The 15,148-nt window shown below is 38.5% G+C and overlaps 1 protein-coding gene across 6 annotated transcripts in view; it reads left to right on the top strand.

Annotated features, from left to right (window-relative positions):
* MTA3 (metastasis associated 1 family member 3) overlaps nucleotides 1–15,148 on the top strand; it is a 136,041-nt gene that overhangs the window by 94,004 nt on the left and 26,889 nt on the right. For all 6 annotated transcript variants that reach the window (XM_030499822.1, XM_030499824.1, XM_030499821.1 and 3 more), the window contains 2 exons: nucleotides 1,824–1,970; nucleotides 13,217–13,248. In XM_030499822.1, the coding sequence (XP_030355682.1) occupies nucleotides 1,824–1,970; nucleotides 13,217–13,248 (179 nt within the window). The remainder of the gene's footprint in view (nucleotides 1–1,823; nucleotides 1,971–13,216; nucleotides 13,249–15,148) is intronic.

The following is a 15,148-nucleotide window of genomic DNA, read 5'->3' as shown; positions in this document are numbered from 1 at the left end:
AAGCAATTACCTGTACTGTAGCTCTGTGCTCTTTTAATACCTGCCCATGTATTACCCTAATCTATTCATTCTTACCCGACCCTCTTGAAGTATCTTGGATGAGGGTGTTCTTGCTTTACGAGTATGACTCTGAGCTCCGACCAGATCAGTGGTTAACAATTAAGCAAAGTCTCTTCAAATATGTAGATTGTTGGTGTTGTGTTCTCCTGGCATACTGGTCCCAGTAGAGCCAGCCAAGCCACTGTGGCCATCCTACTTACTGAATCATGGAATCACAGAATAGTTAGGGTTGGGAAGGACCTTAAGATCACCCAGTTCCAACCCCCTGCCATGGGCAGGGACACCTCACCCTAGACCATGTCACCCAAGGCTCTGTCCAACCTGGCCTTGAACACTGCCAGGGATGGAGCATTCACAACTTCCTTGAGCAACCTATGCCAGGGCCTCAGCACCCTCACAGGGAACAACTTCTTCCTTAGATCTAACCTGAACTTCCCCTGTTTCAGTTTGAACCCATCACCCCTTGTCCTATTGCTACAGTCCCTGATGAAGAGTCCCTCTCCAGCATCCTTGTAGCCCCCTTCAGATAATCCTTTCCCCCAGTTTGCATACTGATTCAACTGTTTGGCTGTCCCACCTTTATGTATCTCCCCTTTAAACGTTATCACGACTTCCTATGGCAGTCCCAGCCAGTTGCTATTCAGGGTGGGTGGGCTGGTACCTGCAGGCTGCCTGTGAAGGCTTGCCAGGAGAGCCTTGGCTTCTCAGACTTCCTTGTCATTTCTGAAAGAGGAAAAATCTGCTATTGTGGTGGATTCTGACTTCACGCAATGGTTTCTGTTTCTCTTGCGTGATAGCTGTGAATGGCAGAGGCTGGAGGGCTTCCTCATTGGATCCCTGCATCACTTCAGATTTTGCATATTCCCAACTTCTGTGCTTTATTTTATAAACAGAAAAGCAGAAGGAAGCACTCTTCAGGAGGTGGAAACCTGGGCTACGCATGAGAAAGTGCTTCAGTTCTGCCGTTTGATCCTACTCCCCTTGGGCAGCTGAAACTCATGATCCCCTCCTCTGCCCTTATATTCTCAGCTCAGGAGTCTCCTGCTCTGCCCTGGGGAGAGACTGGGGAATGGGGCTGCCAGTGCCTCACAGCCTGCGTCAGAGGGATGGGACCTGCCTTCGGGCTCTCTGACTTCCCTCCAAACCTTGGGTCTGTCCAAAGTCACCCACAGTGGTGGCATTTTGAACCTGAATGTGTGATCGGAATAAGTTAATGGGTTCAGCAGATCCCTGGTGCAGCACAAGCAGACTCTACTGAGGCTTCCCATTGCCACTTTTGTCTGGCAGATGACAGAAATTTCCATACAGCTCCATCAGCTTTTGGCAAACAAAGCAGCTGCCACCCTGACATGCGCTGGCCAGATGCACTTCACTGCCTCTACTATAGTAAAATGCTTTGATTTGCTTGCTAAAACAATCTGTAGGTGTGTAGCTCCAATACAAACCTCAAAGGTAGGAAAATGTAAACAGAAACCTATTTCAGATTGATCTGTATTATATCTTCAGCCTCTGAAATCCTCACATGTCTACACCATAGCATTAACTTGCGCGATCTAAAGTGAAATAGATCTTCCTTGCTTGGAGGAACTGTAGGTATAAAGAATTGTTATTTAAGGTCCTGTAAACACACTCATGCAGAAGACTCTGTTTCCTTCCTTTCACTGGAAATTGAAATGTAAATTTAGTATGTTGGATAGACGGTTTTTATCTATTTTTTAAATCAAGTATGTCTAATTTCTCTCTCTGTCTTTTGTCTCAAATAGAGATTCATCCTGCAGTGAAACCAAATGTAATCAGGTCAACACCAACCCTTCAAAGTCCAAGTGCAAAACGACTGCTTGCACCCTCCAATCACTCTTCATTAAGTATCTTGGGGAAAAGAAACTACAGCCATCATAATGGCCTTGATGGTATGTGAAGGAATATCAAAGAAATATTCTTTAAGTCTCTGAACTCTGGGCCTGAGATGCCATTAAGTAAGGTGGTACAGACCAACAGAAATGTAAGATAGGGATAGCATGTTTATAGCATTGATTCTTACTGCAGTGAATGGTGGTGCTTATTCATTGAATGTGGGTATATTAATGCCATCTTTTAAAAAAACCCTCCTTTTACCATTTTTCTTACTAATCTTCATATAAAAGGACAAGAAAAGAATAAATTTGGTGAAGACAGTGATGCGACATGTTTTATTTTGGTTTGTTGCATTGCATTTTGATTTGAAGAATTTTGCAGATATATGCAAGACTTTTGGAATTGCTCTATGTGGAATTGCTTGATATGTACCGGACCTCCTAGTTTACAGCCAATCTCTTTGCTAGCATATGAGTTCTAAACTTAGTCTGGATTCTCAACAGTGAGGGAAAATAGCTGCTAACGTTCAAAGACCGTTGTCACAGAGTCAGTTAAAAGCAGTCCTTGCAATAAGGATTGGTGGAAGGTAGACAGCCATAGACAGCAACTGTCCCTGCATTTCTACCACTTGTGGAGCAGGAAGCAAAAGGGTGTCACAGAGGTAGAGGAGAGGCTTTTCCTGTGCTCTGTGCAGCACAAGAGGTGATGTTTAAGTCTCGTGCATCCAGCCGTTTCATTACAGTGTGGTGCAAAGGGAGAGCAAATATGAAGCTGTGCAAAAACATGATGGAAATTTGTGGGTAAGGCTAACTTTTCTCAAATAGCCTTTGTTTTTTGTTCTGAACAGTGACTGTGTATTACTGATTCTTTCATTAGTTTTTATTTTAATCGTTACCCAAACTAAAGATTTTCAACTGTGAACAGTTTTACCTCATGTTCCAATAGGAGGAGAATCCAGCAGGACATGCTTTGTTTGCTCTGAAAGGAAATGCATGCATTGCTGAACTGTCTTCCTGTAAGATGTAACTTCTATAAGCTACTACCTTATTTGTTCTGTAATTGAATGAGGTTGTTGAGATTAGAAATCTCAAAGAAGTTAGGCTCCGAAATAGGCTCTTCAGGGCACGAACAGCACAAAAGAGGTTTCATGCTTCACAGAATGTGGAAATGAGGTAGGAATGAGAGGGACTTGCCTTTTAGACAACTGAATAGTAATTATATTCCAAATACAGGAAGAAAAACTCGATCCATTATCCATCATCTTCTCATAATGATTCTGTCCTTGCCAACACTCTTTGTATCTTGAAGTGAAATTGCCTCCTGTACATTTAATAACACCTAGATAGAAATCACCACATACTTTGACAAAAGGTGGGTATTAAGAAGATGGGATTTCTTGGACCTCTGCTCGGAGATGCAGTAGGCAAATCACATGCATGGGTGGCCACACAAGCTATTTGGTGGACCAAGATGACATCCATGTGACTTGTACTTGGAAGAAAGTGATGACATTAATAGGCAAAGCCATAAATGCTGAATTTCTACTGCAATCTTGGAGTGTGAAGTCCTGCACGGATGGTCTGGTACTTGCTGCATGGGAATGTGAACAAAGGCTGTTTCCCCCCTCCACCAGTGCTGGCTGTTTGAACTCTCCATATAAGCTTTAAGTGATGAATGACTTCCACCTGGAAATAAAGATGCAGAGAAGGCTGTAGCAATACGCTTGAGGTAAAGGTTATGATGATATCCCTGTAAGGAGGCATGCTTGAAAGTCTTGAAAGATTTCTCTTACTTAGTACAGATTATATCTTCAAAGTATAAAACCAGCCATTAGCCACACTGATTAGATTGGATCAAACAGCGAACTGTGCTAAGGCAGTTTGCACAAAATAACATCTAATTTGATGTATCAGTATTGATAACTGTGATTCATTGCTTCAAGAGGTAACTATTGCTGCTTATCTGTTTTCTGTGAAAACATAACTTACTGGAAAGCATCTATCCTAAGAGATTGAAATCTGTATTTTGTTAGCATAAAATAGCTATTTTAGTATTTAAAAGTGGCTGGTTTGGTTCTTATCCTGGCTGCTCTCTTTAATTAAAAGCCTTCAAAGTGTAAATAAAATGCAAAGAAGAAACAACAAACCAGTAGTAATGATACTCAACAGCACAGGTCTTCTGTTCCTTTTGACTTAAAACCAGTTATTTTTAATATTTACCATTTAACTCCTCCTCTGGTTATTGGTAAATAGAAACTATTTTCTCTCTTTTTGTGTTTTGTTTTTTTTTCTTTTTTTTTTTTTTGCTTTGATTTATCAGCTTCTCTTCAGCACACAGCAAAAACTCAGTGAGCAGCTCAACTTGGGGAATGGTGGTTTCTGCGTAATTGCACTGACCATGGTGCACTGTTTGTGCAGTGAGAGGTTTTGCCAGCCTCCAGAGGTGTCTGTGTTATACTGGAAAGCTTTTTTTGGTTTCAAAATGCTATTGATTGTTTCAGGGTGTATTGCATAGTATCAATTAACAGGACCCAGAAAACCTGCTATGAAGATATATTCTGTCTTTCAACGCATGCTTCAATGCAATGAGCAGACAAAAGGGAGCACAGTGGGCTTATATTAAGTCTTATCTCTTGCTATTTTCATAATGTTATTGCCATAGAAATGTCTGCATGTTCAGGTTTGCTTTTTTCCAACAGTATTAGAAGTTTGTTGTAAAAAAGGGCCATATAAATATGTTTAAAATACACAATAATTGACAGCATTCAAGTGAATGCCATTTAGGCTTGTGCAAATAGATATTTAGATTGGCATATTTACAATCAGTCTTCCTGCCTAGGTGGGTTGAGTGCCATATATTGTTGTTAAAAGGCAGAAATTTGTTATTAACAAAATAGTAATTACTGGCTCATAAATAACACAGTGCAGTGTGGAAATGGCGCTTCTTTATGCCTGTATAGGGGAGTGGGGGAAGATTACGACAAGTTAATATTTGTTGTAATGCTTATAAGAGTAATAAACAAAAACATTGTTAGCATTTCTTAGAGAAGTCTTATGTTGGCTTCAGTCTTGATTTTTGGCCAGTGCAGCACAAGCTTCCCTTTCATTTTATTATGGATGCATGTCCAGCAAGAGTCTGGTGCAACTGATTGATAGCTTTGAGGGAGTCTGTCGTTTTAGACTGCTGTTGCTCCTCCCAGTTCCTCCTTTTATCTCTCCAGAAATGGTGGGGTTTGTGCCCTGGTATCTAGCTATTGCTATTAACTCATATGAGTGTCAGTCACTCGTGGCTGAGATGTAGTTGTACTTGTATGCATGAACCCATGTGTAAGGCATAGAGAGAAGTAAAATTGCACTGCTTAAGCATTGCCTATTGTAACTAGATAGATAGAAGATCTTCTAGTTGTTTGTGTCTTTTATTGTAGGAGGAAGACTTTTTCTGGCTGGTCTTAGAAAAGTGTTTTTCCTTTGTATTTTCAAACAACAGCAAATGTGTCATTCTGTAGAACGGAATGAAAAATGCCAGAAAGCTTTCTTCCTTCACAGTACTTCAAGGAGGTGTTGTGTAATATGCATGCTGGTGCTTTTAACTACTCTGAGCTGTGGTTATGTAGTATACACAGAAGACAGGATTGCTTGGGCCTCTGCTCACTCTTTCCATTGCTGCTGAAAATAAAGTCAGCACAAGGTATTTAATTGATTCTCATCAGTGAAGACAGTCTCCTTCGAATGGGAGTATTCTATCTACAGCAGATCACGACATTGCGAAATGTTTCGGGTATCCCATTTTATGACTGGAGTTGATGGGAAGATTTAGGTGTGACTGTAAAGTGCTTTGTAGGTATTTTGAATCTGATCTTTAAATTACAGTGTCTGAAATTATTCCGAGCGATTACTTTCACCCACAAAGCCGCTTAACTGTGAGCAACAGTACATCCGAGTAGTCGAGTTTCACATCAGGCTATTGTTTTGGCAGGGTGAGTAATGATAATTTTCGTTATGCTATTTGGAAACATCAGGTAGAGATATTTTACATGAATATAATCTCTGTCAGCTGGCAGGCATTTCCTTACTTTTACATGCACCAGAACCAGAATATCCACAGGATATTCAAGATATTAGTGTCATTAATGAGGGACAGAAATCAGTCTGTGCCTGTTGATATCATTTTCATGACTTGTGGGCAGAAATAAAATAACCAGTTGTTCATAGCTGAAGAGACTTTAATCAGCAGCCCCGATCCTCCTCCTTTCTTTCTCTGCTCAGACCTTTAATGCTGTATTTCAGGCTGAGATGTCCTGATGTCTTCAAGAGTCTTTCAACAGTCAACTCTCTGTTCATGAATATACTGAAGTATGCAGCTGTATCTAAGAATAAGACAGCAATTTTGGGGTCTGTTTTCCCAGGAACCTGCACATCTCTGGCACAGCAAGAAGAGAAAGTGACAGGAGCAACTGGCAAAGGGAGAAAGACCTCAAAAACATGTACCTTTTCTCTTAGATGCTATTTTGGTCAATCCTTCTTTCTCTGCTTAAGACTATAGTATTGGCTATTGAGGAGGTAAGCAAAGAAGGCTGGCTTATATTTCACTCCTATTTTTCCGTGGGGAATTTGAGACTCTCCTTTGACAAACCCATGAAGATATAAGCAGCCTAACTGACAAGTAGGGAGACTGGAGCCTTTCCTGTCCCAAGTTTTCTTTGAACAGAGAAGACCCCAATGGCAGGGGGTTGGAACTGGATGATCGTAAGGTCCTTTCCAGCCCAAACCACTCTCTGATTCTGTGATTCTGTGTGGTTCATCATAATTATTTTCACATTACCCTCTGTAGAAGTACATTGGAGGGAAGGAGTTTTCACTGTAGGATGGAATTTCTCTGCAGAGGGAGTTGTTTGTTCTCAAGAGTTTCTGGTCATTGTTATCACAATACCATTTTCCAGTAGAGATGGAGATGATGTTCTGTGGTGGCAGCATAAAATGCACACCAAAGGCACTCCTTTACTTGAAAACCTTACATTTTCTCTTACATATTAATAAACTATAAACCTACCTCCATTGATATAAACCTCATTTTACATACCAATGATTTCCTACATAAAATGAAGACATGAGATGTGATAAACAAGCCACTGTGTGAATCCACTTTTGCCATTTCTTCCTTGCTGAAACACAATGTATGATTAATGTTAAATTGTATGTACCCAAAAGTGAGAAACTAAAGTTATAGATTGTTCCACAGTCAGTTTTTCCTCTGAAATTTACTTTGGGCATGTGTGTTCCAGCTTTGTTCCTTGGTATAGCCAGCAAATGCTTTTATATACTTGGCTACAGATCTCTTACTGAAAAGTGTGCACTGGTATCAATGGAAATTTGGGCATGGAAAGTAAGATCTCTCTGGAAAAAGTGATGCTGTGTTACTGTCATTTGCTGGAGGAGTAGAGAACTATGAAAAAGGTCTTTATGACTCCTGGTTATTTCTAACATATATTACTTGGAGCCTTTATGTCATAAAATGAAATGCTTTATGCTAAGAGTCTTGTCATGCCTTTTTATACAAAGTCATTAAATCCATCTCTGACAGTTCAGAGAGTAACCTAACAATGTTTTTACCTTTGATTTTTGAAATTTGCACAGAGTAGCCAATTTCTGGCTATTTTCACTGTACAGTTGGAAGCAAGCATTTGAAATATTTAGCAGAAAACTAAAATGCTTGCATTTCTGTGGTCAGGATATTCACTTGCTTTTGCATAGGTACAAATGATAATATGGAAATGATGAACTAGTGACAACTTCCAGAGCCCAAATTATGTGCCTGGAAAATGACATGGACCTTAATTATCCCATGGTGTTACTGCTGATGTTGTCAGTCATTTGTAGAACTAGGCTACTACATCTGATGTTTGTACGTCTCAAGCATCTCAAGCCATTATTTTTCTGTTTTAAATTTTGTTTTGTAAAACAATGTTTTCCTTAAGTTCATTTACAATGAGTTGTCTTGCAATGATAGACAATATGTAGCCATTGTTTGCCTACATTGGATTCACATTACAGTTATCTCCCAAGTATTTGAGGTTCTTTAATTGCAAAGAAGAATCTTCCATTCTATGTCCAAAGACGGCTCAAACTGCAGAGTGTATTTCAGTGGGCAGAAGCACGCAGTGTGACTTCTTTGTGGTGAATTTGGTGACAGGAGGACCTGGGAGGAGCCAGACTGTCACCCTAGCACAGCACTTGGTGTGGGCATTTCAAATAGAGACAGCAATTGCTTTGATTTTGCCAAAGTCAAAACACAGTTTCCATACAACTCTACTTTCCAGGCTTACTGCATCCGAGGGTGCAAGTACACTAGAAATGGAATAGGGTTTTTTTCTTTTCTTTTATTTCCTTTCTCTCTAAAATGTATCTAGATTGTATTTAAATTTTTCAGACTTCTTTGCTTACGTTTATTCACAAACCCCACAAAACTAGAATCGCATCCATGAGTTAATGCACCACTTTGAGTGTCATGCACAGGTAGTGTGTGTGCATGAAGTTGCAGTAACACTGGCTTTTCTGGTTGGCAGAATAAATCAGCTTTTAAACCAGCAAACAATAACACCACCACTATAATTAAGTTAACATTTAAAACACAGTGCAGATAACCAGAACCTAATTCCTGGAATCACTGCTTTTCCCTAGTATTATTCTAAAGAATTAAAGCTGCAGAAAGAGAATCTTGTCTGTTGGGTAACAGGATTAGCAGCGTATTACCTCATGAATTATGTGTTCTGGATTTGAGATCTGGAGTTCATACTTTAAAGTGCTTCTGTGTGGGATTACTGTCATGTAGGTTGATTATTTTTTGTAAGCTGTGATTACAGAGCAATAGTTCTTAACAATTTCAATACATAATGCAATAGGGAAGGCAACTTCAGCAAGTGCTTGGGCAGTGGAGCCAGAAAGATTCCTGTGTCTGGGAAAAATGCTTTGTGATTTTGAACATTTGAATTTTGAATATTTTTGTGCTTTTTCTTTTTCCGTTCTGTGTATTGTTTCTCCAGTGTTTCAAATTTCTGTCTTGGAAGACTAAGGGTCTCTCTCAAATTAAGCCAAAGTCATTCTTAGTATGGTCATAAGATAAACACGCACACATATAAAACTATTTTTTAAATAATATTTAATAGCACTTGTTCTATTGCTACAAATTGGTAGGAAAAAAGCCAATTATGTTTGGTTATGTCAAATATTCATAATGCAAATGGAGAAGAAATAATGAAAGTCTTCCTTTCTCAGCTTATTTCTGAAGTGGTCCATTCTGGGTGAAAAGTTTCTTTATAGTCTTGCGCACAGCTGTGAGTGGCACTAGGATTAAACACCGCTGCTATTGCCTGTCTGCCTTTATTTTCTACATGTCTAAATGACATTCTCTTCAAGCATATTTATTCTAGAAGGTTCCGAAAAAGGGCACCTTTCACCACTAGTATTGTTGGTGGCCCCATTAATATAGAAGAGAAAGATGACTATCAGATAAATAAGTTTCCTATCAGCAGAACTAAAGAATAGCACATATAAACATAACTATGAACAGCTGAAATAGAGCTGGAGTGGTATTAAGGATGTTATTTCTCTCCTGGTTTGAAGAACTCTGAAAGGAAAATAAAATTATGTTGCTGGTGGATAGTAGGTAAACTCAAAATAACTCTGTAGCTGGCACCTCCCTTGGTGGTGCACTTCTGATTTAGCCTTAGATGATTTTACAGTGGGAAATTTCATAGTCTCCTAGTGCCTGTAAACAGGAAGAAACACTTCATTGTTCAGTATGGTTGGTAAAGCAGTTACTTCTAATGTGAGAAAATGTCTTTTTACTACTTATTTCTATTTGAGCTCAAATAAATAAGTTGCAGAAGGACCATATGAGCATCTGAGGCAGTGCATCGATTGCCATAAGTGCATCGATTTCTCCACAATCATAAACTTCTAAGCATCTTGTCAGTACTGAAGTTGCATTTACGGTAATTTACTCACATCACATCACCAGAACGCCTTGTTAGTGATGTTGTCTGACCACTTCTGTTTAAAGTGGAGTAATCCCCTTCACTGCATTGGCCCTAAGGGGAGAACTATCCTGTTTCCTGGAGTTTCCAGTTTCCTGGAGTGCAAATACAGATATTTCCTTGCACATAGTCATTTGCTTTAAGAACTCATTTATAAACCAAGTGCCCAACGGCTGCCAGTTTCGGTGAAATTCAAACGTAGTTATTGAAATTCCCTGAGGCATTACAAAACTTGTCAGAGCTAAAACCCCAAAGTTTTGTTTTCTTCTGTGTTGAACACCAAGACAGTTTTTAGATAAGCTCTGCTGCCCTCAAGCTGCGTTGGAGGTCGCATTGGTGGGCAGACCTTTTGTAAAATGCCACTTTTTGAATGCACAATGACTGCCTTTTTAATTGGAAGCAAGAGCTTTCTTCCTTAGTTGCCTTAATTAAAAGCAAAGTTTTCCACAGGATTAGCTGGGCTGTGTTCATGCATAAACATTGGTCAGAACCCTGCCAAATTGGGGTTTAATTATTTTCTGGAAGAAATCAGTATCTCAGTTCTGAAGTCTGAATATAAGAGGTATAAGAGGTATAAGAGTATGTAAGATTTCAGGGTATAAGAGTATGGGTATATCAGGGTATAAGAGTATGTAAGATTTCATATTGTGTAACAGTGGCACCTTCATTAGTAGTCTCTGCTAGATCCTAGAATATTTTGACTAAGTCTACTTATTAAACAGTTCTTTCTGTAGCTTTTTATTTATGGATATACTCAGGTCTTCCTAAAAGATGTTTGGCAACTTAGATGATATTTTAGTATCTACAATAGCCATAAAAGCTAAGAAAAAGGAATCAGAGGATGTTTTTATTGCATGAAGCTATTATATATACATAACAGTTCTTCATTTCTTTGTTCAGTTTTATAAATAGGTTATCAATACCCTGGAGTTAACAGCGGTGGGCATTGCATTAAGAGTGTCTGTAAAGTATTCTTCAAAATACGCTGTTTAACAGCCTCGGGGGACATTCAGCTGACCTCAGGTCCCTTTAGGGAGATGCTCTCACTCAGTTGTCTATGGAACTGGGAGGGTGACTGAGTATTTTGAGACAATCATGGCTAAGCATAGTTTTTATAGATTTGGCATGGAAAGCATAACACGTCTGAGTAAGAGCCAAGATTTTATTACTGTGGTATCTGAATATAAAAAGTATGGATTTCTGGTTGTTCACGTTGATCTTTTTGGGGGTGACTGGAAATGCTGTGTAATGTGTCTTCTCCATATTTTGAGAGAGAAGCAGCCCCATCCTTTTTGTTTAACCTGATCGTTCTGCTCATAGGAAATGCACTCGTGCTTTTGGAGATAGGTTGGCTGGGGGGGGTTTATTCTGAGTAGGTTGGCTTATAAATGGGGTCAATCCCTGTCTCAAGAGTTACTCAGGTGATTGTACCTCCATGGATGCAGTCTCTGGGTTTTCTCAGGAACATTAAGGTCCTGAAAGTTCTTCACTGGAATGTCAAAAAAGTAAACAAACTTGTAACAACAAAATTAACTTCACTGTGAAGATAAAAATCAAACAGATTAGAGAGTTTTTCACTTGACTGTGGTCTTCTCTTACTTTATAACAGTGCCAAATATATTCAGGTATGAGGAAACAGTAGGCTGTCCCAGTATTTCGTTTTTATACTACCAGTTTAAAACATGCCTGGAGGACTGGTGACCTAAATGTAGTTTTATCTATGATTATTTTTGTGCCGAAAAAGAGAGGAAAAGGAGGCTGAGAGAGGAGCTCACAACTAAAATATTAGTGGTTTTACATTGGTTTTTACGTTACAGAACCTTTATTAATGGGAAGTTACTGATATTTGTATTTATTTTATTTTTATTTTTAAATTAGATTTATAAAGGATGAAGACTTGTACAAATGGAAATTAGATACAGGGATTACTGAATATTGGATTGAATTTTCGAAATAGTTTGAGATGTTTAAAATGGCTTGTCTTTGTTTCCATCAGTGATTAAACTATACCTTCAGACTGGTTAAGATAACTCTTCAGAATGAAAGAGAAACAACAGTTTGAGAGTGTAATTACAGTTGTTTCAGGAAAGGATGTGCAGCTCTTCTTTCTCCTGTCCTTGGAATTTCTTTAATACTATTTCCAACAATAACAAAACCCCTGGAGAATCCTTTGTGTAAGTGATGCCAGTTGGGACCCCCATAAGAATCACAGTTTGGAATCAGGGCAAGAATAACCCATTGTAATTATTGTACATTTATCTCACTTGCAGAATTGAGACTCTGCAGATCCAATTCATGCAGAACTGGGGACATTTTAACCAGAACTGCATGTAGTGTTGCTAAATGGCTTTTCCTTAAGAAGTCTGTGTACTATAGCCGATGTCTTACTGAAATTCCTGATTGCTACCAGGAATCTCAGTGCTATGAGATTCCTGGTAGCACTGTCTTGCACCTTGTAGATCAGCAGTGAATTCCCTTGCATTTTTTTTTTAACGGGTTGGAAAGATGTTTAGTTACTAAAGTTATACTGCTTCTAAAAAGAGCACGGCTGTAGTATGACAAATATTGCATTTTAAAGCCAAACAGGTTTAGATTTCTGTTCTTTTGGGGGGGTGTGAGCAAATGTAATTTAATTTAAACAGCAGGGTGAAATCAGTGTTCGCTATTGGCCTAGTAGTGATTCCTCAGCGATTTTATATCAATATAATGGTGTGTTCAGTTGACTGACTCCTGGTTTATCATATAGGAGAGAATAATTCAGATCTGTGGTTGTTACACTTCTCAATAGACTTTGTCAATTTCAAACTGAGACTCCATCTCCAAATTCTCAAAAAGGATTGTCATGTTTTATAGAGCTTTTTCAAATGGGAATTGTAATGGAATTATGCTGATGCTATTTGTATTTTTTTCGCCTGCAGAGCTAATCCCCCGTGTTAAATGATGCCGTATGTTAAAAGCAAAATGAAAAATACACTTCTTCAACCATGAATTATGAATTATTGCCATTTTTTATATTTTTCTGCAGAAAAGGATAATTGCACAAAATGAATGAGTGCAGTTCACAGCATACTAGAGTGTGCTGTGTGTTTTCAGGACCAGTGATGATTCTCGTGCTTGTTTCATGAGAAATCATTCCAGTCTCTGCATTTCTGATATATTCATTGTTGTAGCAGACATGCAGCATCTTAGCCTTCAGGCAGAGCGTCAGAAAATAGGGCTTTTATGGATAAAGACAATACTCTAATCCACTGTGGTTCTTTTGTTTTCCAGAATCATCCAGCCATACAACAAGAACAATAATGGTAAGTATAGAGGAGATTATAGGTATCAATCTATCCATAGATAGGGGTTTTCTTTTGAAAACAGAATGGATATAGTAGTATCCGAAACTATTGGCATGATTTTTTACAAAGTCCAGTATCACTGTATAGATAAAATGAGTCTGCCACTGCACTGGAAAAAAAATGGGAGGTTGAATAGCTTAAGTAGCAGTGCTGTCAGTTTGAATAGGTGAAAAATCCAGTTTTGTGAGTGCTTTTTGATGATGTCACATTAATGTCGATAAAAACTCTTGCATTCTGTGTGTATCACATGTCAGAGCACATTTAATGTTCAAAACAACAGCTGAGTAATTTCCTATGAGGCCAGGTTCTGACTTTACCTTGAGTTTGATAGTTCAGGTTCCAGAAAGAGAGAAGTGTTTAAACAACCAGATATGTCTTCAGAAAAGAGATTAAAAAGTTCTATGTATAAAAATGTCATGAACTTAGTGTCTATCTTGGGTTTCTATAGGGTGACAGGTTTTATCAATCTCTGTTTCAGACTTCTCATAAAAGTTAGATAAAGACTGAACAAAACCTCACATAAAGAAAACCTTTCTCTGACTGGGAATGGTTCATGCCTACCCTGTAGATACTTGGAGAGAGGGCTGTCCACTTTTGGAAAAATACCATTTTTTGAGGCAAGTTTTGAGCTTTCAGACTAAAACCCAGCAAACTATGGTGTGAGCTTGTTGGTTTTCATTCCTACAGTTTTCAGGGTGTCCCTTCAAGTTTATTACCTCTTCTGTATGTACAGCATTTGTTGGACATGTACATTTCCACACAGCTACTTGTTTCAACAGAGGACAAAGGGTAAACATAGTTCATTGGCTTTAACATCAACAGTCATTAATAATCCAGTGGAAATAAATAATAAAAAGGTAATGACTCAGGTAATAATATTTCTCTTCACATCAAAGCATGGCCAAACTTTAAAGGGTTAAGAGAAAGGTTTTTAAATCACATAAATTCTTGAGGTTCCTGTGTTGTGCACCTCTCCAGATCTCTCTGCTGATAACGCAGACCACTCAGACTAATGTTCTGCAGTCAGTGTGCAGTAATTGTCCATTGCACTTTATTTAAGTGCAAGTAAAAGTAAGTATTCTGCTTAGTATGAAAAGGTTATAACAGTATGCCCACTCTTCTGTGCAATTAAAGCACAACTGAATGTGTAATGGAAAATTTCTTACTCTCCAATGAGGAGGTGGAGTATGTTAGTAAAGCCAGAAAATATAATATTCCTTACATTAGAAACAGTATGAGATTATCTATTCAGTATAGGCAAAGTAAAGCAATACTGCTGTGAATGACTACTGCAATAAGGAATTACTCTGAAATAAAGTCCCCTTTTTCTGACTGATTATGGTTAATAGATGAAAAGTCAAAGGAGAATCTTCAGTCAGTCAGAATATGAGAGGTGTAGCAGTAAATCTGTACACTGCCCCAGATACTTCGGTGTAAAAGAAGGCTTTTGTCTTACCAAGACAAAGTACTTGAACTCCTTTTAAGATGCATTTATAGGTGGTGGAATAATGTAAGTCAGGCATTAAATCTGATCTTGTCTCTGAAGATTCAGATTTCTGTTAAAATCAAAGCCAATGAGGAACAGAGTGTACTTTGCTAAGGAGAAAGAAGTGCAATTTTTCTGAAGCCTTTACAAGAATTCTTCTGTATTTAAATACAGTGATGTCTCCCTGGGTTTTGCTTCAGTTTCTTGTTCATAAACATAAAATCTAGAAATATGTTTAAGTTCTCTCTGAGGGCAGGGAGTGGGGGTGTTTATAAAAAATGAATTTCCTGTTACACTGTGGATGGATGCCTTGGTTAGTCTTTCATTACTAATTTGTTAATGTATACAAGTAAGTATTTACTTCCAGATTCT

This window comes from Strigops habroptila, chromosome 10 (assembly GCF_004027225.2).
Source record: "Strigops habroptila isolate Jane chromosome 10, bStrHab1.2.pri, whole genome shotgun sequence".
Taxonomy (NCBI): Eukaryota; Metazoa; Chordata; class Aves; order Psittaciformes; family Psittacidae; genus Strigops; species Strigops habroptila.
This window is presented reverse-complemented; position numbering and strand designations above follow the sequence as displayed.